We start from the raw sequence: 26,354 nt of genomic DNA, 5'->3' as shown, positions 1-26,354 counted from the left end.
TTCTACATCATAGGAATCGTCGTTGAAATAAAATGCTTGAATGCTATGCACAGTGGGGGCTTGGCTGCCCGCTGGAGGCACTGCTACGCACAGTCGAAAGCCATGCTCAGCAAAGGAGTTGGCTGAATAGGATTTAAAATAAATAAATGAAATTCACTGAAAAAACACCAAGGGTAAAAAAGATGTTAAAGCTAGGGTGGTAATAAGATCTTAGTTTATGTTAAAAACAAAAAAAAGAAAGGTTAAAATAATGTTATAGTAGGGTGTGGAATAATGCAACAACTAACGTTTAAAAAACAAAACACACTGAAATTCACCATTTCTAGTTTACTAAGCTAGCTAGAACTTATGTTTGTCGAAGGACATTTGGCCTCTCGTAAAATCTCTACACATAGAGATTTAGATATTCAAAGTGACTTCAGGAGCCATGCTGCCAAATTTAGCAGTCAAGTTCTGATGTTGGAATTGTCCCTGAAGTCTGGTTAGTAAACCTGATTTGGGTGGCAACCTCACATGCAGTTTGATGCACCATTGTAACAATTCTGGGTACCACCACTGTCTCCGCCATCGTGGAGCTATACGAATCTTCCTTCGTGGAGAAGGAGTTTCACTATCACAGTGGATTTGAATGGTACTGGGAGACATAAGGAAAGAAATTCCTATGATCCAGCCATCAAAAGGGCATTGCCCCTTGATCCATTTTTTGGTCGCCTGGATGAGTAGTCTCTGCATTTTCAGTTTTGTGCTCTGCAAAAAGGTTTAAAGGAGGTTGTTCTTGGCTCTTCAAACCTTTATTCTCCAGGATCCATTTTTAGGTCGAGGACTGTCCGGTCTGCCGAAGGCAGAACCGGAAGTCGGAGATTTAATGTTTCTGAGAGTGGCTCCTTAGCCCGCCTCTCTTTTTGGCTCTCCTCCATTGGCTGGCTTCCTAAACGGAGGCCAGCCATTGGAGGAGAGAGCCGTCCCTCCAAATAGGCTCCGTCTTTTTCAGATTCGGGGGCGTGTTCTTTGCTGTTCTTTTCACTTTTTAGCCACGCCCTTTTAGAACAGCAGGAACACGCCCCCGAATCCGAAAAAGTTTCGAAGCTTCCATCCGCCATTTTTTCGCTATCGTCTGGCCGTGAGGATCTTCTTGGCTGACCCAACGGGGAGTATGGCGATGCATGGCGAGGTCCAACTCGACGCCGGTCATTCCCAAAGCTACACGGAAGGGAGGGTGAGCTCAGTCACAGATGTTAGCAGACCTGTTTGGTAACCACGCACTAACAATTGCATAGCTTTTCTAACGAGTATCTCTCACTTCATGCTCTGTAACAAAGAGCTTTTTGGGACCTGAACCTGGGCGGTAAGGAGGGGGTGTATTAATGTATGAATGTAAACGGGAGCTGTGGAGGGCAGGGTCTTCACAGAAGAGACCTGAGCCACCCGGGTAGGAGGTTCGTTTCTGTTTCATGTTCGGACCGTTACGTTGCACCCAGAGCACGCCAGCCTGTTGGGGCTCTCGGTTCCCTCCAGCTGTGATCAGCCCCCAGGATCGTACCGCCGCCAACATTCCGTGCGTCGCCAGTCTCGCAGCCTACGCCCTCGCCGTCCCAGCGTGTCCGCTCAATCCCTCTTACACGCGCACCTCACCTCACTCCAAGTTGCCAAGCCTCTCCTTAGTGAGCGCACGGCTGGGCCACCGGGAAAGGGTCAACGGTGCAAAGGGCACAGAATTCCTCATCTCTTGGCAGGATAAGACTGAGAAGGACCAGTGGCCCTGTTCTTAATAACTGGTGCTCTGCTGGGCCTTAAATCAACAAAACTGCACACAGTCGCGCTGCCGTCTCATCATTTAGAATGATTTTATGCATCTGGGTGTCTCGTAGACCTCTGTTAGGTTCAGAGGAACAGTCTCTCAGATATTTAAAATTCCAATTACCAGCTGAGGTACCATTCTTCCTACTAGACCCATTAGGCATGTAGCAGATGGGGGATCTACAACCCAAAATCCATTTTCCCCCTTTATAATTGAGTACTTCAGACTTGTCCGAAAAAGAAGGGTGCGTTTACCGCTTTTCTCCTTTTTCCCCTCAAAGTTAAGCTTGGGCCTGAACTCCTTTATAGCAGAGCAAACTGTGTGGGGCTTCTAGGGAGAATCTTGCACGTCCCAGCTGGCGCTCCCCGTCTCAACCCCCCTCCCGTTCAGTGGCCCTGGGCTGACCCGTGGCTAGATTTGGGCTGGAGGAGTGGCGGGGGGTTAGAGCGAGGGTGGTAGATGGCAAAGCCCTTATCTGTGAAATGACGGAGGGTACCTGAGCCTGCGCTCATGCCCTTGCCCTGCCCGCGCGCACGCACTGCTGCAGGTGAGCAATCTGCATTCCCGAGCAGTTTATGCAACGCTCTTCAGGCTCTTTTGTAACGGGTCCCGCCCCCTGTTATATCACCTTACAACGGAAGATGTTTGAACTGATATAGGGCGCTCCTCGTGACCTCTGCCGCTCTGCAGAGCAGGCGCTGTCTGGGCGTGGCAGGCGCTATGGCACTGTCTGGGCGGGGCAGGCTGTGTGCATCCAGCATGTAAACGCAGTGCACGGATAGCAAATTCTCGTACATCTTCCATCCGTCCATCCATCGCGCTTCTTTCTTTTTTCCGTGACCCCCGAGTAATCGTGCATTCAAGCCCCTGTTCTCAGTGGCGTAACACAAAATCGTCGGGGCCGCCTGCGGAATATGATGCGTGGCCCCTGAGTCTTCCATATCTCACAGCCATGGGGTGAATGGGGCCCTTTAAAGTGATGGGCCCCAGCATGGTTGCACCCCCCACACATCTCTCTCTGTCTCTGCCTCTGCCTCTCTCTCTCTCTCTCTCTCTCTCTCTCTCTCTCTCTCTCTCTCTCTCTCTCTCTCTCGGTGTCTCTGTCTTTGTCTCTCTGTCCCCCCAATCTCTCTCTGTCCCCCCAATCTCTCTCTGTCCCCCAATCTCTCTCTCTGTCCCCCCAATCTCTCTCTCTGTCCCCCCAATCTCTCTCTCTGTCTCTCTCTCTCTATCTCTCCTCCCCCCCCCCTCACCCTCTCTCTCTCACCTGGGAAGCCGCTACCTTGCCCTCTGTGAATGTCCATACAGACATATAAGGCCTTGGGGTTATGGTGAGCCCCCCAGAGGGGCGAAGGCTTATTTTCCAGCGCTATTTTTATTTGTTTCTATGGGTTACATTTATAAGACTTTCCCATCTCAAGTATAAGTCTACAAAACAATTATATGCATTTTATCTCCGTCTAGCGAATTACTTATATTCGCCCTTCACACCGATAAGTAATGATTGAATGAAGGCGGGAAGTATGCTCAGCGGGTTCAGCGCTTGCTGCTCAATTCTGTGTGCGTGATCTGCCCGTCGCCTGATTGAATCCCGCCAGTGTTGCCTTTGGCTTCCATACTTTCGAGATCGATAAAAGATTTACCCATATGATCTTAATTCTAAAAACGTTCTGCCTAAAGCAAGCACTGCTAACGATTGTTAATAATGTTCTGAGGAACATTACAACACGCAGTAGAGGAGGGGCGGGGGTCGAAACACGGAGACCTGGGCCTAATCCCAGCTTTGTGCGGCTCTGTCACAGTTACTTCATCGCCGGCCTTCCCTTTGTGCCAAAAATGTAAAGTGCTAGAATAGAAACGAAATACTGCCTCTGCAGCTGGACGTCACCTGAGCTTGTCGCTGCTACGGAATTCAAGGGGAATGCAGCCAGGGCCACTGCAATTATGCTGTTCTGTGGGCGCAAACATTTCCGCATAATTATGGATTTACTGTAATTCCACATAATCTATTATCTGCTGCATAATTTGCTGATTTTAACAACAACAAATCTGGCACAAACGGATTAAGAGTTCATACACCGTGGCCCCTGGCAAAGGTCGACTGGCTTTACAGTTGCTTTTTGCTGCATGCCGGTGTTAAACTGGTACTCATGAAGTGAGACCTTGCATAGCTGGTGTCAACATGTGTAGACATGACAAAATAATGAAGTAATATCGTCACCAAATGTGCAGCACAGTCGATGCAGTCTAATGTACACACCTGAACATAATGATTTGGAAAGGAGCCCCAGGACTGGTATCACATATGCAAAAAAAAAGCTAATGCCAATAGAAATGACAATGCCATTTATTTAGGGATACAAAAATAATAAAAAAATAATGAGCAATACCAATAGCTCTACCTATAATATTGCCGAGACCATTGCATTGTAAATGCTTGTTGGATTAGTAGCTTTGAGGAGCCATCACCTAGCAGTGTTTTGCTCTTTTCCTGAAATGTTGTGATGTTGCGTACCTGTGTAAAACAGTAAATTTCCTATTTAAAGCAAAAAGACAAAACAATAATCAGCCGAGATGTGCAGTTTTTAATATTGCAGTGGTATGTGGATATGCTTTCGCACATAGTAATCCAACTCCATTTGTCCTTCATTCGCCTTCAAAGCTCCAGATCTAAGTTAAAAACAAAACAACATATACGAGTAACTGAAATAAACATGCAACGCTGGCCTCTAAAGTGAAATACAGTATGCTCTTGGACGCTTCATGCTGTTTAGAGAGATTGGGACACTTGAGTTATAATGTGTTCGTTTAATTTCTGATCTCAAACCTAAACAAAGTTCTACCCTAAAAGTCATCAACATGATTAGGTCTAGTTTATTCATTACATAGTATTGGCATATAAAAAATAGCTACATGTCAAGTACTTTTCATGACTGCTTTTAAATAAAATATACACAATTACACGAAAAAAGGTACATTTTAAACTACTACATTATCTCGTTGAATAGATAGATTGTGGAAACACGGTGTCAACACATTAGTTCCAAGAATACCAAATGGGAATAAACCCTATATTGTGCAACTGGGCTCGGTACGGATGTATAAGTTATGAACATTGACATGAGGCAGGGAGATTAACAGATTAGTAGACGGTTTAAATATTTTTTCACACAAGCTAACAGTATCTATTATGTTCGAGGTTTTTGTTTTCTGGTCGAACAGGTATAGTTTCTTTAAAAAGGTTTTGGGATCACAGCTTTCCATAAACACAAAACTGGCTTACGGGTGGCTATTGTGCCACCCGTAAGCACCGATATAGTGGGCACAGCAGGGCCGCTGGCGCGAAAAAGACGTGCATGAGCTTTGGAGGGCAGGAGGCTAACACTGAACCCTCCTGTCAACTTGAACTTCTATTGCCTTGTGATCAGGGAGAAATATGAACCATCGAGTACCCAATTAATAGCCTTTGAAATAAATTTAAAAATATGTGCTGTAAAACGAGTTATGATAGCGGTGATGTAAACTTTGAGGCATTGTTCCAAATAAAATACAACTTCACTTCCAACATAAAGGGAAAACCCTATTACCGGAACATTCTGAAAGCTTTTGGCGCGTTCTACGAAAATAATCACCTCACCTACCCCAATTCAGGGAATAAGTTTGCTGTATGCAGACACGTCGTACATTCGGCGAGGTTTCCTGCCCTCTAAGAGTTTGTCGACGATTCGGCGTACTAATGCGCAAAAGCTATTCCCTGTTAGACAGCCATATGCGAAGCCTGTTGATACACATTTGACACCATGACGCAGCTCGCCTGATAAAAAAGATCAGCAGAAAAAAATACCCCCTGCATTATCTATGCACATTTGAGGCATAGCCCTTTTTGAAACATTTACTTCTATGTGTTCCCAGTACACACAATCTATAAACAGTCTGTGGCGTGTCTGCTGTCCTACGTATGGGTATACTGTGCAGATTTGTAAAACACACTGCCAACCTGTGAGGGTATCCTGGCTCCGAGCAGGTGAGACTCTAACCAACCCTATGGCCTAGTGCGGCTACTTGAAACACCAGGCCTTCAGCTCCTTGAGGAATTCAAGAAGTGAGAAGGAGGTTCTTATGTGTAGCAGCAGGTCGTTCTACGCTTAAGGAGCAATGAAGGAGAAGGCTCGACCGCCAGATCTTGGTTTCCGTATGCGTTGGATGCGTGCAAGTAGGAGTCTGGACGAGCAAACATGTCTGGAAGTTTTGTGAAAGAGGATGTGATTGTTGAGGTATGCTGGGCCAGTGTCATGTAGTGCTTTGAAAGTGCGAATGAGGACTTTGAATTGTGCTTGTTTATGTACGGGGAGCTAGTGGAGCTCCTTCAGGTGTGGTGTAATGAGTGTGTGGCGTGGGAGGTTGAGAGTGATTCTGGCTGCAGATTTCTGAATGGTCGGCAGCCTTTGGGTGACCCTTTTGTTGATCCCAGCATAGAGGGAGTTGCTGTAGTCCAGCTTGTTGTGGACCAGGGCGCATGCAACAGTTTTCCGTGTGCTGATGGGAAGCCATTTGAAAACTTCATTATTATTTTCAGGGTATAGAAGCATGAGGCAGTGACGCCGTTGACTTGGGCGGTCATGTCAAGTTTTCTGTTGATGATTATCCTGGGGTTCTTGCTGTGGGTGGGTGTCAGTCTTAGCTCTGTTGGCCACCAGGTGAAGTCCCACGGTGAAGCGCTCTTCCTGAAGATCACGATTTCGGTCATGTCGGTGTTCAGCTTCAGATAGTTGGTATGTGTAGAGCTTAAAGTGAAAGTATAGACGTGCTGGTACTCTGTACAGAGTACTTGTTTGATCCTGAAAAGGGTTGATACTCTCCCATCATATGTAGTATGACAGTGCTGAGAAGTGCAGGTACTCTTCCCTTTCAAATTAAAGAAGTGCAGGTACTCAGTACCAGAGAGTACTTGCCCATTTAAATGGCGCAGGTCTGTGATTTGGGGTGCAGGTTCAGGCTCCTTTAATTTAATTTAATTGTGGGTTTATATAGCGCTACAATCGACTCCCGGAGGAGTATCTCCGCGCTTCGACCGCTGGGGAACCCGTCCTGGCTCACCCTGAGAGATGGTCCCTAATGGGTATCTCTAAGGTGCAACCAAGCATCCCCAGCGGTCTGGGGGGGCCGTTGTGAAGATGAGGCAAGCTAATGCCCAGAGTTGCAGAGTGTGGTCCCTGACTGGAGTAGGCACCGAGGCGAGAATTATCGAGCCCGCTGACCCTGGTCCACGACCCTGCCGCGTCGGGAATCGAACCCTGGTCCCAGGCCGTCCTCTGCTTACGGGTCTGCCGCCTCTAACCAGTGAGCCACACCTCTCCACTCCTCTCCTTGAAGCTTTACTCTACGAAACATGCTAAAGCATTCAGTCTTCCCATAAAGCAACTTGGCACCCTACTCCCTGGGACTCAATCTCTTATTAATTTTTTATTTAAACTATGTAGAGACAGTTGGAATAATGGCGAAAATGTATACAACACTAAAATAAATAAAAAATTACATCCAGGATATTTTTAAGTAGAAAGAAAATGGTGGATATACCCATCACGGATTTACCCTTTACAGAGACACCGCCAAGGTGACCGTATCAGTGGGCATCAATAATACGGAGGATCCCCTCCGTGCCACTTCTTACATCAATTGAGTGGTTGATCTCTCTTTTATCAAGTTCATTTTGTACCTCTGGGATACAGATGTCATCAGCTGTGCTCGCAGAACCTAGTTCAAGGCGCCCATGCCGCAGTTCTGATGCAAAGCACCAGTTTTTATTTTTTTATTTTCAGGGTTTCCTTTGCAGACATACTGAATGTACCTGCTTCTAGGTCCAGTAACAAAGAAAGCAAAACTCCAGTCTAATAATATTTCACTCCCCATCCTCTGCCAATACTAGGTTTTGTAAAGAACTGCTGAGTATCCAAGCACATTTTGCTGTATCACCTGCCCATCATTTCGGTTCCAAGTCTTCATAATATTAATACCTACAGCCACTTTGAAAAGTTGGACATATCACTTTTCTGCTATTAGGATCTTCTCTTCAGTTGCTTCTTTGGGTGCTCTTGGGTGAATGAGATGTTTCACAGCTCTGCCAACTCATACTGTGCCATCGTGTGTACCTCTGCTCCCTTCGCACGTTCAGGCAGTGAAGAGCAGATATCACACAGTGGCAGTGAACAGCTGAAAACCACTTAGTAAGTGAATTTCCAGCTCATCTTTCGAGGCACTGACCAGTCGATGTCCATTAAGTGGTGCGAAAATACCGAAGGACATTGGCCCAGACTCGGCAAATGTGGCTTTTAGGTTCTTCTCGGCACAAGGACCCTCCCATTAAAGCTACCGTCCCCTCCTCATAGAGTGAAATGTGTTTTAGGTTGGCATGCCTGATATCTCACCCGCGGTGCCCTATATGGCCCAATAACCTCTGACTGTATAGCTGTGTGAAGGGTGCAGCAGAGGCTTTGGGCTCAGACAGCACCACGGTGGGTGCTTCATAACCAATTCTGTAACAGTGCAGTTCACGTCTTTGGCAGCACCTAGACTTGCGGCAACTAGCACCAGGTTCTTGGCTGTGGACTCTAGGGTGTCTATATAATGGACCAATAAAAGTAAGTCAGAAGGATTTTAAATGATTTTAGCACACAGGGGTCGTGCTGTGCCCCAGGGTACTCCTGGAAATATTTTTCATATACTTTTGCTGGAAGGGGGTGGGGGGGTCTCTTTAGGACCTAACCACATGGACCTGGAGGTCTGAGCGCGACCACCGTGTCCCCTTATGTTCCTTCTGCAAAAAAAATCCCAGAGTCCTATAATGGCTGCCACATGCCACAGAATTCTGCTAATAGCTCCAGCAATACAACAAATCATAGATGAGATCATGAAAATCACTTGAAACAAGTCCGTTCAGGAAAACCTAGCCATTGGAGACATAGTTTGTCTCCAGGAAACTTGGGCACAAACAACAACTCCCATGACAGGCTACTATGAGCTTCTGAAAACAGCCAGCAAAAAGTACATCTTTGTGCACCCGTCGGGAGCATTATTGGTGTTTGTAAAACACGCCTGCAAGTTAGTTGCCAATGAAATATCTGTTAAATCACCAGAGATACAAGCAATACGATTACAAGGAATAAGGCAGAACTAAGAACCTCGCAAAATGTTGTTAAATTGTTATATAAATCCAGTGCAGAGCCAGAAGAAAGATTTTATTGAGTTGTTTGCAGGGACACTGGAAGATTTGCTGACCGCTTATGATAGACACCTTGTGCTCATTGCTGGAGACTTCAACATGAGCGCCTGGAAGGGAAAATTGACTTGAACAAGCAGGCCAAACGCTTTTTCGTGTTCCTCCACAATAAATTATTTTCAACCAACACACTGAAAGTGACACGCAATTCGTCCAGGCAACACAAACCCACATTTAAAATTATATCTACAATTGACTACATATTTGTCAGCGAAGAGCTAGGAGGCAGATAGTGGGATTTCCAAGTGGATGACAGAAGTGAAAGTGATCACAGGCCACTGCCTGTCACTCTACATCTGACAGTAAGTCAGACGGCCACACTTCAAGTGATAGGAGGTACAATGTGCAATGAGCAGGAAAAGGATCTTCGAAGAATCAAATGGTCAACAAATCTCGGTGATAACCTGAAGGTGTGGGATGAAACACAGAGAAATAGCTTAAAGCCGGCCACCTCATTTTTAGTATCAAGAAAATGGGAAGCCCTGATAGCAGAATTGCAGCAGACCCTGGGGAAGTACAATGCAAGACCCAGAGAAAGAATGTGGAAATGACACAGCATGCGCTTCGTTGATATGAAGGTCTGGTTATGAGCAAATACAACCTCCAAAAGGTACTGAGAGTAAAGAAAAAAGGAGGCGAAGCACTAGAAGGCCATACGTAGCTGCCGAAAGGTCAGCATATAAAAAAGAACTATGGGAGAATAAAATGAAATATATGGAAGGAGAATGTTTTCAGTGTTGAAGGAAACGAACAACACAAGAATGCAGAGATATATAAATCGGCTAAAAAGCCAAGGCTGGTCAAAGGAGATCGGCGTTGCCAAAAAAGATTGGGAAAGACACGTCAAACAACTATGCACCAAAGAATCAGCTAAGGGTATTGTTGAAGGGAGTAGACCAGAAGAAGCTAGCTATAACATCGAAGGCACCCAAGCAATGAAAGAAGAAGCCACCAACCTCGATAATAGCAGCAAGGGTGCAGTTACTATCATAACCTAAAGGCACTCAAATTACTGAGGGTGAAGTCAAGAAACTCATTGAAAAAAATGAGGAATGATGGCGCCCCAGGTCCCAATGGGATCCCAGCTCCAGTATTTGAAACAGCCCAGGTATTTTCCATCCCGATGTTGACCTACGTTTTGAACAGGCTTATCTGACAATGATACCGCAGTCTTGAAGAGGTTCAATGTTACATCCCATACATAAAAAGGGATGCCGATCAGATCCAACCTAATTATAGACTGGTGGCCCTACTTGATATAGAAGCTAAGGCATTTGCACAGGTTTTACTAAAGGAGTTGGGAGTCTTGGGCAGAAGAAAAAGAAATACTCCCAACCCATCAGTCAGGTTTCAGGCCAAATAGTTCTACAATGGATAGCAACACAGCATTGGCACATTTTTCAAAACATGCAATTATGAAAGGTAAACCGCCATTGTTCTGTCTGTTCTAGATTACAGTATGGCATTCAACACGGTGGACCGAGGAAGACTTTGGTGGAAATCTTCATCTTGGGGGATCCTGCCCAAGCTCCTGAAGGTCATCATATCTCTACACCAGGAAACACGGGTCCAGGTTTAAACTAGCCCTACAACAGTAACAACTAGACAAGCCACTAACAACGAGCTGAAGCAGGGCTGCGTTTTGACCCAGTTACTCTTCAATCTATACACTGCAGACATGGGGCAGCCTGGCAGCTCCTAAGTTGGGGAAGGTGAGATTCCCAATTCTACAATATGCGCATGATACAGTGATAATGGATCACACAAGGGTGGGTCTACAGAGAACTTTAAAAGCACTGCATGGCTTTAATCAAGAAAACCACCTGCTAGTCAACGAAGGCAAAACTAAAATAATCATGTTTGGAAAATACCCAAAAAAGAAGCTTGCTCACTGGAAGCTGGCCGATCAGCACTTTGGGATAACCACCGCCTATAATTATCTCTGGGTAAGGTTTTCAGAGAATGCAAGAGCTGGCACACATCTAAAGCACCTGAGGGGAAAGGCAGACCAAACGATCCATTCACTGAGGCAACTGGGACAACAACTTAAGTCCAACTGCTGATCCAATGCGGACAGTCCTGAAAGCTAAACTTATCCTGGCAATCAGTTATGGCCACCTGGCCTTCCCGGGTGCGCTGAACAATCTTATAACAGCAGCATAGGCTAAAGCCTATAAATCAGTGTTGCTAGCCCCACGGCAAGCCAGAAGAGCAAGTATAAGACAGGAGTTAGGCCTCAGGTGGCCAAAGTTTGTGCTCCAGGGGGATTTTCTTAAATCTTACATTAGAATTATGAGAGCCTGAGAAAACTCACTCAAACATCACTTGGGAGCGATCTTCAAGGAAGAACACTCACGTGGCATCTAGAGCTGGAGCAAGCTATAGGCAGTTGGAGGATACAAGTTGAAAGCCTGCACTTGTCCTCAATTCCGATATCAGCATGGAAAAAGGTGGTGAAGAGGCAGGTACAGACTATTTAATCTGAAATGGATTTGGAAACTCTGGAGTTTAAATCCATCACCACGGCACTGGATGCAACATACATCCCAGGGAAAGCCCAGCCTTATCTACATGAAGCATTTTCAGTCCAGGCACGCAGGAAAATGCTCTTCATGCGGCTTATAGCACTATTTATAACTGTCTTTTAGACAGCATGGGCGCAAAAGGGGGAAAACGTTGCATGCAGGCTATGTTTATACAGGAAAGAATCATGGGTGCATTTGTTGTGCTGATGCACTACCCTAGCAAAAGATTGTCAATGCTTGGTACGCCCAATTTTTCATGCCCAAGGTCTGAGAACGTGTATGGAAGCCTTGGATCTGTGTTTTACCAAATCTGACGCAACTATCTTTGGGGCACATGCATCAAAGTTTTTTGCGAGCGCAAACGGTGCGATTCGCAAAAATCTGGCTTTTGCACCCGCAAAAAGACCTTTTGCGATGCATGAAGGGTCATGGCACTCGCAATTTGAGAATTCGCAAATATTTGCGAGTTCTCAAATTGCGATTGCATTTAAGGAAAAAAAATAGCGATTTCGCTAATACGGGGCGCAAATTACCATGAAGTTGAACCTTGAAAAATGAACTAAAGTGCATTTTCCATTTTACACACATACATCCCCTTGGGGCATGTGTGTGTGCAAGATGAACTCTCATGCAGATTTCAGGGGTGCAACAGGGTGTCCTTTTGACACCCTGGCACCCTTGAAATTGCATTCTCAATTAGCGATTCTCTAATTGAGAATCGCAAATTGAGAATGTCTTCCCATTCATCCCTATGGGACTCTAGGCCCATAGGAATGAATGGGGAGGTATTCCTTAATTGCGACTCGCAATTTGCGGATCGCAATTAAGGAATGTTTAGAAATCGCTATTTTTTAAGCGATTTCTACATGCATGGGCTTTTGCGATTCCTTATTAGCGAATCCTTATTTTTTGCCAATAAAGAATCGCAAAAGGCATTTTTGATGCATGTGCCAGTTTGCTAGTATGGCTGGAATGGCAAAGTTCACGCACACAATTAGGCTGGCACTTGATGAGCAGTCTCGGGCTAACAAATTTGGGGACAGGTTAACATACAGCATGTACTAATTAGCAAAAAGTATTTTTCTATACATGTACTCTAAGGCACGTTGGCATGAAAAAGCCCTATTACTGCACTCAGAATTTGTAAGTGGGAGGGATTAGCACCATCATTCAGGGGCCATCAGTCATCGCACATTAATTGAAGCGGAGGGATAAGACTAACAGGGAGATTAAATAAACTAACTCAGCAGAGCTCCAACTAAAATCAGATAGGGAAAACTGCATTTACTAACCCTCCTATCTGAGCAAAGCACTTTAAATCACTCACTTGGTCTTGTGAAATACTTCATCAAATTGGGATAGTGGAAACTGCATCTTAAAATAATAAATATATAAAAAGTCCCAATCTGCTTAAGCATTCTATTCTATCCCCTTGATCGCAGCTGATTGATTTTTATATACAAGTTTTACTGTGGGATAATTTTTGCACAAAACATATTACAATATTAATTTAGTATGGTTTAATCCGCAAGGAAAATAAGTAGAATTTTAGAAGGAAACAAAATGGTTGTTTTCTTTATGCTCGTGTTACTGTAATGATTTTAATTAATCGAACGCTCAATCAACTTACTTACCTTACTCTATAAACTTTAGATAATTGTAGGTAGTATAGGGCCCACAATCTTATAAAGCGTAGATTGACTCTATGTAGATATGTGCATGTTCAAACCAGAAACAGTGTAGTCCTAGGAACAAGTGTGATTTGGTATAGTAAAAGTTATATTGTGCACCCTTTAGTCAGCAGTGAAGTTTTAAGTGCAAGCAGTACTTCATTTAAACAAAGTAGCAACTGAGCGCAAGTACCGTGAGTTGCTGACATACATTTCAAAAAGGTTGTGGCTTAAATCAGGGGCCTGTTGCCAAAAGTATGGTAGAAAAACAAAGTTTCTCCTTATAAAACATTGTTCACCTGTAGATTTCTGTGTGCATACATAAAGAATTGTCATGTTGTGGTATAGACAATTTCTATATACACTAGTAATTTAGAAGGTTCAGATAAGTATTTCTAGAACTTTAGTGAAAATATTATATTGTGACAATATACATTGCAAAAGAATGTATAATGTTTCAGTGACTCTTTTACAGACAGTTCAAGTTGCAGTATAACTGTTGTTGTAAAGTATACATCTTTCTGCTCATTTCAGAAATACATGAAGGGTACAAAGTATGAAGGGTTGTCCAGAAGACAGGGTGGTGCATGCCTTATTGCTTGATGCATAGATGAGAAGCTGTTGATTTAAAATTCAGACTGAATTAATGTCTACGGAGACATTATGTTTCTTACGCACATGAATACCAATAAAAAAAAAATGAGCCTACTATCTACTAAGTGTGGCTGATTTCACAGACACCCTTTATTTCTCGCATATTGTGAAAGATTAAACCCATTAGCACTAGAGAGGTAACACAAAACTGGGTCTAGGTGTAGCTTGCTGAATGCCTTCCAGCATGAGAAGCGTATAGCAAGCTGTTACATTCACTAGATGATGTCATCCGAGTAATCATCAGTGATGTGATCAATATAATTTTACATGTTTTGAGTGATGTAATATGTGAAGTTCTAAGCAATGGACAGTGGGGCACAGGTTGTAGTTTGCTCACTAAACTATAACCGATTACTTTTATATGTTAAAGGTTTTTTTAACATGAACAAAAATCTTTTACCCAGTAACCTTTGGATTTTTTCAGTGAATGTCTAGGTTTTTTCTTTTTTTTTTTTTAAACGTAAGGTAACATATTATTACCATACCCATTATAACGTCAGTCTAACCTTTAGTTTTTTTCAGGGAATTTCTAGGTTTGTTCTTTGTAATATAAAGAATGCTTCTTCGACGAGTAGCTCCTGAGTGGATACCCCAGACTCCTGAATTAGAACCTTTTGCTTGGCTGCATTAATGGATGCATATCACAATTGAAAAGTGTGTATTTAAGACAAAAAGTGTGTATTTTCAGATCCCATACATTTCAAAATATTTTAAAGGGGATATCTGAATGATAAATCATGCAGTTTGGGAGACTTGTAACTAATATTATCTTGGTATTATTACATTGGTGCAGGGGGGGGTTGTAGATGTGTCTGTTATCTAATACCCTTGTAGAGGCAGGCCAAAATGACTTATCCTTTTTTTACATTACTGGTGGCAATCCTGCATAGAGGTAATCACAGGTGGTACGTTTGCATAGGGAGCACACTAATGTAATCTCGTTTGTTGTGTACAACCCTTATATTAGTAGCTGGAGAGGACTTTCAATAAACACAAGTAGCTCTTTTTAGATAAAAGGTTGGAGGTCCCTGACATCAAGTAATATCTTATTACCACACCCAACTATAACATAATATTAACCTTTGTTTTTTTGCAGTTCAGTTTAAAAAAGCATAATTTTCATCCAACTCAGCACACCTTTTGGAATTGGGGTTGGCTTTAGAGTTTGACCTCTGGCAGGGTCCTGGGCCCAACCAATCAAGGGTGCCCACCCACCACATAGGTGCCCAACCCCCTGCTGTGCGAAGGCAGTACGTGGCATGGGGTTGGCTGTCGAGCCCAGTGCCCAACCCCCACTGTGCCAACTTGCAATTCCCATTAAAAAAAAATAAAAAAATGTGGATACCACTGTACTCGACACGCTTAACCCCATGTAACTATACAAGCCAAGGCGGCAATGGCTCCTGCGAGAGTACTATGGTACCCACGTTCCAATTACTTTATTTTTTCATTTTATATGGGGTGGGGACGGGGATTTCTACGGGTCTCCACCCCACAAGCCTGCCCCCTTATTCCCTTTGCCACAAACTGCTTCAGGAGATGGGGACTAAGTCCCGGAGCCCTCTAATTTCAACTGCTGCATTTTACTCACAGATGTGGCAATTGTGCATTAACAAAATGTCCAATGGGAGAAGAAACTGCCTCAACCGATCAGAAGGTTCTATTTTTTTCATTACTGTGGACCAACCATCTAGCTATACCTAACCTTTTCTGAACATTAACCAATTCACACCCAATCCACGCCCCTCTTTATATGCCAATTTGTTTTAAACAGCTGAAGTTAGACTTGAAAAGTCATTTCCAGACTCCAATACTCCATAAACATGGATGGAGATTCATACGGTGAGGAAAATCAGAAAAGGGTGAGGGATATAGGCACCTGCTTGGCAGTACGCACATAGAGCAAATGCTTCACATTGTCTCTGGTAGTTTGCACATGGAATGAGCAAACCACTAAATGATTTCTGCCAGTGCATTTAACTGAAGTGCAGTGGTTATGGAGTAAGATCTGAAAATTCAGCTTTAGTCTGGTTGTCCACTGCTATGATGTCATGGTTTTGAGGGTTGCATTGGCATCCTTAGATGGCGAGTTTCTTCAAGGAAAATTGGTATGCTTGTTCTTACAGGGATGCAGTGGTCCTGAAGATGAGGCACGCTTGTAGTGTCAAATGTCCGTCAGGAAGTAAAATGTAGCTGTACTTCTACTATCCTTGGAGCTGTAGAGCCGAATGCAGGACAATATTCATATGCGCAAGGTAAGAACAAAGAACTTCGCTCCTATCCTTGTGGTATAGCTTGGTTGTGTAGTCTAAAGTCTGCTGCAGGAAAGTAAAGTTAGAATCTTTGAGATTTCTCAGCAATATGAAGTCCCAAGGTTCACCATGGGTTGACTGAAACAAAAGGATTTTGCAGAGGGTTTAGATATGAATAAGTCCGGTTTAATAAAATAGCCAGTTTAGTATCTTATCTTGTTGGATCCAGTTGGAAATTATTAGTTTGTCTTCATGGACTTCAATTTAAAACAGGCGCTAAACATCCAGACAAATATGGGCCAGTGCCCTTGAGTTGCTTTGAGGCATTTCGATGTAATTGTGTGCAACCAGCGTACTGGCAAGTCTGGATCCTGAAAATGGGCAGGAAGGTTCGTAAAGCTTTATTTAAAGATTACAAATTGTCGGAAAGAGTGGATGGAACTTTTGTGTATGCGGTAGGTCACTGGTAGCTGCTTGGATCCAGTTGTTTTGACCATGAAGTGTTGTTTTGACAAACAGTATAATCAGTGCAGAACAGTGTAATTAAAGGGCTTGCATGGTGCTAGAATGTTATGGTGACAGACTGTTTAAGGGGTGGTTGTGCAAGGCGTCAATGTCAGACGATTGATCAAGTAGAACCGGAGTGTGCACTGTCTCCAATGAGGTAGGGATCATCCACAACTTGGAAACCTGACTCAGAATTGCCAATATGGTAGGAGGAAGTTCATGTTGATATGAGCTTGCAGTCGGGCAGCAGCCACGTTTGTAATTATCATTTTGTGATGGGAAGGTGGGGGATGGGACGGTGAACAGGTTAGAGTTTGCTTTCTTCAGTACTAGGAGCTTTTGCCTAGTCCTTTGATTAACCAATCCTTAAATAATGAGCTGTGAGAATCAAATTCAAACCATAATACAGTGTTGTGCTCTCACTGACCAGGTGAGCTCACTTCAATACTTTTTATATAATAACCAGAAACCAACAAGTACTTACGCCACTCCAAAGCCCATCGCATACAGAAGTATGGCATTGACAACGATGTTAAGGACGTTTACAACACCGCCAGTTATAACTTGAGGCCAAATCACTCCCTAAAAAAAAATATATATATAAAAATAAGTGTAAAAATCATTCTCATCACCTATACCAAACTCCAATAAGTGTCCCAGTAATGCCAGTTGAGAGTTCATTAATTAGCCGTGCACATTAACAAAACTGTGTAGACTCTTTTCCCCCAACAAGTGGGCTTCACTGAAAAATTCAAATTATAAAGGGCTTGATTTAGATCTAGGTGGATGGGGTAAAGGCAGGCAGGGTGCCAGAGGTCTTTATGTCTGCCACTCTGCCTTTAATTTAGTTTGGCATTTTCCAACAATAAACTCCCAATGTGGGGAATGTGCTGTTGGAAAAGACAAAGACTAATGGCAACAACGCCAATGGAGTTTTTCACATGGTGTGGGAGTTCATTTTTTATTTTTAAGGTCCCTCCTTGCCAGGATGATCCTGGTGGTGACAGTTGTATATACATTTCTTTTTAAAACACTGTAAATAGAGTGAATGGTTTTACTGATGGCTTACCTCCGATAGTCTTCACGGGGGACGGCAGAGTTAGGCTTACACTGGAGGACAACATTTTACATCATTCGCGTAAACTTGGCACTCCATCTGTCACAAAAAAGGATGGGTGGACCTAGAGTTGGACAGACAGAGTACTCTGTGTTCGCTGGAATGAGTACCCTTCCCACCAGATTCTAAATCGGGTCCTTAATCTTTAATGCAAACGTGGCCTTCGGAAGTGAATATCAAGCACCTGGAATCAGTGGAAGCAGGAGTTAACTGAAGGAATATATAACAGTGGTAGGAGCACACCTAGCATTTGCTGTGATGACGAAATAAGTCAAACACTGCAGCTAGCAGATTTTTGGCCCCATGGCACAAGCACGTCATGTTACTAAATGGCAAATATCTTGGAGGGCAGAGCTAGCACGACCACAAGATGGCAGCCTGCTGAGGAGGCTCTGCCGGCCTGACAAAAATCTGGCATTAATCCATCCATTCTGCACGGCATCGGGGCGAGCAAGACTATGTCCAGCCTCACTGTTACCTCTGTAGCGGCAAGTGCAATGGGCCCATGATACGGCCATTTAAGTGGCGCGGCCAGGGCCCTGGCATGGCGGTGGCAACTTTGATCGTTTGAAGGGGAAACAGGCAGGCATGAAGAGCTACTGGACCAGCCTAAACACAGCTGAGATTACACACTCCTCGGCTGAGGAATGAATACTCCAGATGGAGAAGGTCCTTAAAGTTATTTTCAATAAGACTGAAGATTTGGAGGCGGAATCGAGAGTCAAAACACTCTAGGAATCTTTGGCGTCTTGAAATTGACTGCTATGGACCGAATGTAGAAAACATACCCTCTTTGGGGAAGCCTCCTACCCCATGCTGATTGTAGAGAGGGCACATATATCGCTGGGACAGCACCCGCCTCAGGCCCCTGCTCACCCGAAAACAGTGCAGCTCTTAAACTGCCGCAACAGGGATACCGTGCTTTGTCTTGGCAGGGATCGCCGGCGCCCCAAGTCCAGGGCAGTGAGAACTCGTTCTTCCCAGACTTTACCCTCGCGGTCCAGGCTGCCAGGCGAGACTCGATCCTGGTAAAGCGTGCACTCCAGAAGATGTTCGCAAAATACTCACTGATCTATCCGGCCACACTCTGTATACACCACTTAGGGCAAACCCACTTCTTTACCGACCCAAAGGCAGGAGGGCTTCCTGTTGCCGTGGGGTTCGGGCCAAGGCCACCCCAGCGAAAATGAATGATGGACTTGCGCCCAGATGACTTCGAGATAGAGGAGCTTGGAGGCTTGATCTGGGTTGCCCCGCCATGCTCCCAAGCTGGGGATTGGGAAGTGGCCCCCTGCTGATGGAGCGCGGTGCGCTTACCCCTGACTGCCCTCATCCTCCTGTTTGGCCAAGCAGAACATTTCAGGCTGGGAAAGTGCTAGGAAGCCACTTCACCCCGTTGGGATCAGTCCTCCTTTGCTTTCTGGATTTCCTTTGGGAGTTTTAAGGGGGGAGGGATGGTCTTATTTGGGCCAGTTTGTAGGGGGAGAGGGGACAAAGTGGGTGGTGTATCATGGGCAATGTTTTTGTTGTATGCAATTCATTTGATTTCCCCCTTGTTTAGCCATTCAGTCCCGTGCTTGCCCTCATCTACACTGCACAAGCCTGCCCATCCATGGTCACCCCTTGCACTACTTAAATCTTCCACTGACTGCACTGAAATACTAACTTGGAATATTAGGGGCATAAACGAGAGACAGAAGGCAAAGCAAGGCTTCAACTATTAACCGCATCATAAAATAGGCATTTGCCTTCTGCCAGAGTTACATTTGATGAATGCAACATTGACGCACCTCGGAGCAAATTGGATAGGTGACAAAAGTCGCCTGCTACTTAAATTATGCGTGGGGGTGGCAGTGGTGCTCTGCAGTGGGCTGAACTGGCGCATGCATTCTGCACTTTGCGATCCATAGGGGCGTTATGTTATTCTGGCTGGCATCTTGCGGGTACGCCCCATGATATTAATGTCGGTGTACGGCCTAAATACGGATGATGACCAATTCTTTGCGGAGGTATGGCGCTTGGTGGGGACGATGGGCCCAAGAGCTGTACTGCAAGTAGGGATTTGGTGCTGGACGCCAGTGTACATGGATCCAGCAGGACACGCCACCCACCCCCACAAGCTGCTACGCAATTACATACCATCATCGCGGACAATTGCCTTACAGATATCTGGCGCGCACCACATATACAGCTCCAAGGGTATGTGCATAACATCCACTCACACACAACACTTAGTCCAGAATCGACTTCTGAATGGCCACCAAGGACGCGGTTTCCTGGACCACTGATGTTCAGCACCTCCCGCACACACGGTCTGACCATGTCTCAGTACTTTTGGAGCTACGCCCACCTGACACTGCCCTGCATGCATTTTCTTGGAGACTCCCCAGATGCGCTACTTTACCAAATGTTCCAGAGTGAGGTCTGTTAGGTCATTATAGAATATTGTGAACACAATTTGCATCGGTGGATTCCCCTTCTACCCTGTGGAGGTCTTGATTTGTTTATCCACAGGATCTCCATGCCAAGCAGGCTAGGGTGTCTAAAATTATTTGGGCTGGGATGGCCTGGTTGGAGGCGGAAATCTGAGCTTTAGAGCTACAATATTTTGAAATTCGCAAAGGGGCATCTATTCAAAGCAAACTGGTGGAGTATGAGGAGGCGGCACTTCGGGTAATGCATCACTTGGGGAGAATGGCCTGTGGCCGACGATCTGGGAAGGGTGACAGGGCCGGAAAAATGTTGGCCGGGCTGCTGCGTAAACCCTGGGCTAGTGATTATGTGGTCGAGCTGTTGGAAGACCATCAAAATTAACAGATTGACAGCGCTACGGCACAGAGCACTATAGTGAACTTCTTACTCTAATTTGTACTCCACTTGACATTGTTCACACCCCTCTGCTTTGATCTCCTGCCTGGACTCAGTGCCTCTCCTCTGGTTGGAGGAAAGCCAACACCTCTTACTCAACGAACCCTTCACAGCAGACGAAAATCTTCAGGTAATTGTGGGTTTGCCTTGGGGTAAAGCTCCTGGCCATGATGGCTTAACTGCTTCCTTTTACAAGGAATTTGCTCCCCTGCTGGCTCCACACCTTCTTGAGATGTACGAGGAGTCCGTGCAGATCGGTGCGCTTCCTCCTTCACTGCGTAAGGCCCTCATCGTCACCATCCTGAAACCTGATAACGACCCCTGGCGCTGTGATTCCTACAGACCCCTCTCCATGATAAATATCAATAACAAAATCCTCATGAAGCTAATTGTCTGGCTGCTCCTTCCCCTCCTACTGCTCGCAGTTAGACCAGACCAGTCTTGCTTTGTGCCAAGAAGGTCAAAGGCCCATAACGTACAAACGTTCTTCACAAGATCGACCCGGATCTACATTGTGCTGCTGTGTTTCTGGACGCAACCAAGGCCTTCGAGTCACTCAGATGGCCTTATATTTTGTGTCTCTTCGAACGGCTTGGGAATGGGTGCAAATTCATACAACTGATCCACTTGGTCTACACACTGCCTGTCGCGAGCTTGAAGATTATGTGACTGTTTCGGCCCCCTTTGCAATAGCTGTGGCACGCACAAAGGGTGCCCACTCTCGTCTATTTTATTTCCCATTGCGATGGAGCCTCTTGCATCACATCTGAGACAACATAATTCACATCGCGGGCTTGCGTTCCTGCGCCGGCAGATTCTTGTCTCCATGTACGTTTGCCATGTCACTATATATGATAGAAAACCGTCAGATTATTTGGACCCTCTTCTTTAGGAGTTCATTCACTTCGGAGGCATAGCGGGTCTCACTAATAACTGGGCGAAGTCCATCCTATTTGCGCTTATAGCGGCCACTCGGACCTTCAGCCCTAACTTCCCAATGACTGTCTGCTATTTGGCTCAGCCGAGATGTGGAGGAATTGTAGCGGGAAAACTATGGCCGACTGAGGACTTGGCTCACGACCTGATTGTTGTCTGGTCGAAGCCGCCACTGTCCCTCTCCGGGAGACTGGCCATTGCGAAGATGGGTATACTTCCCAAATTTTTATATTTACTTATCAATCTGCCTCTCCCCCTACCAACAGAAACATCGATTTAATCTGGTCTTGTTGGCGTAGGACGACAAACAACCATGTCGTGTGGGAGATCTTGATGCTTCTATTTTAGAAGGGTGGGCTGGGAGCGCCCGACATGGCCTTGTACTTACTCGGTGCCCAGCCACATTTTGCGCACTTCTGGCTGCACCCAATACAATTTCAGCTGCACACTGCGCCTGTTGCAGATAATGTTGCCCCATGCCCCTTATAGATGGTCCTATATGGTCCTGCCTAGCGTGTGAGACACCAGGTGGACACCGTCGCATGCACAGCGTGGCATGGAATGAGCTGCAGAAACTGTCCGTGGCTTGATTATATGTGTGCCCCGTCTGTTCCCATTTCAGGACACCCACTACTCCCAATGGCTGCTGACCCCGAGACATGGGTGTGTCTGTGTAGACTGCAGCAGAACATCTTTGGAGCGGCATAGCCCGATGGTAGCTTTGTGGCTCCCCAACAGGTGTTTCAAGATCCCGCTGCCACCTTTCTGTATACCATGACTTACTATCTGCTTCGTGCATCATTGCGCATTCTTCACAATACATTTACGGCAGCCCCCACCAACCCACATTCCCAGTGCTGAAGGAGAGGCTTACCAACCCTTCGCCACGCAAACTGATTACACGCATCCATGTAGAGGATCGCACCGATTTAGGTGCCCTCTGCGCAGATTCAGGTGCCCTCTGCCTGCCAGACTTGGACGGATTACATTAATGTGGCGATCAGCGAGGATCAATACACCTACTGCTGCTCCTAGCCCAAGGCTTTATCCCCGAACTACAGACTGCAATTGATTCATTTTAAATTCTCACAGACTCTCCCACGCATGTGCTGCGAATAGGACTTGCAGAGGATGTGCGAAGCAAAGCATTAGGAGCTGTTTTTCTGCACTTGGCGTGGGAATGTCCTGTGATGTTTCCAGCATTATGCGCCACTCCCCTAAATGTGCCCCTCTAGTTGCGCTCATGAGTTATGATAAGGATGTTCCCCCGGAGGTCCAGTGACTGACGGCTATGTTGCTACTGCTGGCCAAGCATAGGGAAGCAATGCACTGGGGCAGGCAACAACAGGTGTGTAGTAGGAACATTAAACTTTGTGATGATGCCGTCTGTCAGGATTTGCTGGAAGCATTCTGGGAACTTATGCCTGCCGGTTCTCGCCCGAGGGATAATTGGGCTCCCTTGATAACTTACCTTGGCTACATGCCGAGGACGCTGACTGTTCTGACAATACCCTTTCAACTGCGGGCACACCTGACTGTCCCTCCACACATGCCTTGCACCTGTCCGTCCAGATAGTGTGGGCTGATGCCTCGACGTTCCATTTAGTGGGCGTGCTGTCACCAGACCTTCTTACCTGTGTAGATAGTAGACTTAACTGAGTGGCTAGTTTGCGGTTCTTTCCCCGGTCTCCTCCTCCTCCTTCCTCTTTCCCCTGCTACCCCTCCCTACGTCCTCCTCTCTCTCCTTTCCTACAACTTCCCTATGCATTCATGGGATATGGTGTTTGAATGCATACAGTTCTGATGTCATTGTTTTCGTGAAAAACTCAATGAATAAAAATACAAAAAAAAGCCTAATATGTTGCATGACTGCCAATTTATTTGGGAATGCACAAAGACCAGCAGGGTCAGATTCCTGCATCACTAACAGCACTTCCACAAAGTGATACAGACAAGAGTACTTCTGCACCACTTGCATACAATAGTTTACTAAGCCTTTCTATGAACTGTATACTCTGCAATAAGGAAAGGTCTGAGTACATAAAAGATTTAATGCATAGAGAGCTTCTCTGCCCTGAGCCTCATGTTGTGGGGCTCTCGCCCTCCCTCTTATGCTGGAACCTAACTTCCTGAGGTTCAGGAGGTTTTTGATGGGCTTGCTGTTTAAGCAAGCTTTTGATTAGCTTATCTCTTGGTTGTCACAGCACCAAGAAATCCTTGGGTGTACGTGCGCTCTATAGGTTTTTCTAACATAAAATACCAGGCATGAGGTTCTATTGATATTTCTATGAGAATACACTTTTCTGTCTCAGGTAGTTTGAAATTGTAAAAATGTGGCAGTTTCTTGGTTATGTTAAGCACATTTATAAAGCGCCTGGTTACACTCTGCCAGTGTGTCCCCGCGCTGCGGTGCAAGCTGCCCTGGCAAGCTACACCCTAACCCAACCAAACCCAATTATCCCGAAGAAACTAAATAAGTTTTCAGATTTTTCCTAAAGGTGCCCTCTATGGGCTCCACCCGAAGGCTCAAAGGGAGTTTGTTCCAGTGTTGTGCATTCAGAAAGCGAAAGGACCGCCCACCCATTATAGCTCTCTTAACAACAGGAACGCATACCAAACCTCTCCCCCCAGATCTGAGGTGGCGTGTTGGAACATAGGGAGTGAGAAGACCAGACAGATAGGATGGAGCAGTCCCCTGGATAATGCGGTGGCAGACGCACAACGCTTTGAACAGAACTCGCTCTTGTATCGGTAACCAGTGGAGGGAAGCGAGTGCCGCCTTCGAGGGGGCTCTCCTTGGGCGCATGAGAACCAGACGAGCTGCTGCATTCTGCACACCCTGGAGTCTCTGCATACATTTCCCCGTTGCACCCAGATACAGGACATACAAACTCTGGATCACAAGTGCTAAGAATGGTTCCAGGATGTAATTTATGCATTTCTAGAGTGAAATAAATGTAAATGCCAAGGAACTGAATCTCCAAACTTTCATCTATGGTCCATTACAAACTCAGAACTCAAAAGAAGCATATCAATATAACTCTGATAGAGAGGTTGGTACTTGCTAATTATCAAACTATACAAAACAATGATGTGGAGGAATAGATGTATTCATATTAATAATAGGAAACATACATAAAATTAACCCGGTACATAGTCCCATTCTATTTACTTCTATTTAACCACATACCAACATGTATTCATGATTGGAACAATTAGTATTTTTTTTAATTGTTTTCAAATTAATACTAATCCAAAACAATACATAAAAGTTACACAAACACCTACATATAATCACTTAATCAAATATTGTTTCCTACCCCCCAATTTTCAGTCTCGCGTTTGCTCTCTAACTAACCGCAATCCACTGTGGGGTAATCCTATACACACATAAGGTACAAGCTACACCTCTGAAACCATTTTACAGTGTGTATATCCAATTTTAACACAACGCTTTCTTATTCAATGGATTCCTCCATGGTCCAACAGTCAACGCGTTTCAGCCTTTTCATCCGGGCCTCATCAGGACAATGGCATAAGGAATAACAATGCCTCTCACGGGCAATGATAGGCATCTAGGGCGAGGTCCACGTACTCCGGGCACTCTTCGTGAGAGAACAGTACTTATTGAGGCAGGTTGCTGGCACACTGTATCTTAGGTGGTACACCGGGTCCTCTTCCACGCACTTCGCGTCACTCAATAGCACTCTCCAAACCACGGATCAAAGTCCCACTTTGTCCTTTCAATGCGCTCTGCTATATTCAGTTACAATCGAGAGCCAGTCCCTGCCGCCTCCTCTTCTGGGATTCGCTAATTAGGCGAACATCATTGTGTACATGACAACAGGAACATTATGAGACCTCACTGTCCTACCAAATGTCTGATCAGTAGGAACAAACAGAACGACTTGCAATCAGACACTTCACTAGCAAGTAGCGAGAAGAATTTCGAACACTCTTAATGCAACTTCATATCAGACAATTATAATATACTCCTCAATGTTGCAGAGAGAACAGTACAAAAATAAAACTATAAGTACCTGATTCTGTAAATATCTGGTCTGCAGCTGATAGAGGAACACTGCCTATAAATAAAAAAACACATGGTCCAGATTTAAAAAATGCTAGTTAAAGCCGAATGATTCATGCAATCAAGCTTTCACTCTTGCTGATTAGCAGACATTTAATCCTTTAGGAAATACCATCTGAAATAAATTAAACATTAACATACCGTTCATATCACATGTTTTCTCATGCACGAACACTGTCTTAAGTACTCTACTCAGTTCCTAGCCAAGGGCACAGCAATTCAGCCTGACGAGGCAGGTTGAAGTTTCTTATATTTTAAACTCTGAACATCAGCACTTCATCGAACTGAAACCAGTCCACAATTCATCCCGGCAGCCGGTCAGAGGGCATTCACATAACGCACTCCGATCTGCGTTGGTTACCAGTTCCGGCCCCGTGTGTGCAACAGGGACGGAAGGAAGCATGTGGCCAGAGGGAGGGACCGCGTAAGCGGGCCTCTGATCTGGGGCTAGAGCACTTAAAAGGAGCAGGGAGACCAGGACCCTAGAACAAAATCCCAGAATTCTTCGGGGCGGTTCCAAACCAGGCCTAATTTATAAAATAGCCGAGTACACACCCCTTTAAAGAACACTTCATAACAACATAGTAATAACAATCAGTTTCCCTTCTCAAAACGCAGTTACCCCATCAATCACTTGTTGAATTTATTCTTTGCCTTCGAA

The 26,354-nt window shown here is 45.1% G+C and overlaps 1 protein-coding gene across 4 annotated transcripts in view; it reads right to left on the bottom strand.

Annotated features, from left to right (window-relative positions):
- LOC146858425 (multidrug and toxin extrusion protein 2-like) overlaps positions 1 to 26,354 on the bottom strand; it is a 564,202-nt gene that overhangs the window by 333,363 nt on the left and 204,485 nt on the right. For all 4 annotated transcript variants that reach the window (XM_085649344.1, XM_085649345.1, XM_085649346.1 and 1 more), the window contains 2 exons: positions 25,644 to 25,688; positions 17,167 to 17,264 (listed from right to left, as the gene is read on the bottom strand). In XM_085649344.1, the coding sequence (XP_085505470.1) occupies positions 17,167 to 17,264; positions 25,644 to 25,688 (143 nt within the window). The remainder of the gene's footprint in view (positions 1 to 17,166; positions 17,265 to 25,643; positions 25,689 to 26,354) is intronic.

This window comes from Triturus cristatus, chromosome 3_2, assembly GCF_964204655.1.
Source record: "Triturus cristatus chromosome 3_2, aTriCri1.1, whole genome shotgun sequence".
Taxonomy (NCBI): domain Eukaryota; kingdom Metazoa; phylum Chordata; class Amphibia; order Caudata; family Salamandridae; genus Triturus; species Triturus cristatus.
The sequence above is the reverse complement of the archived record's forward strand: the minus strand, read 5'-3'. Positions and strand labels throughout refer to the sequence as shown.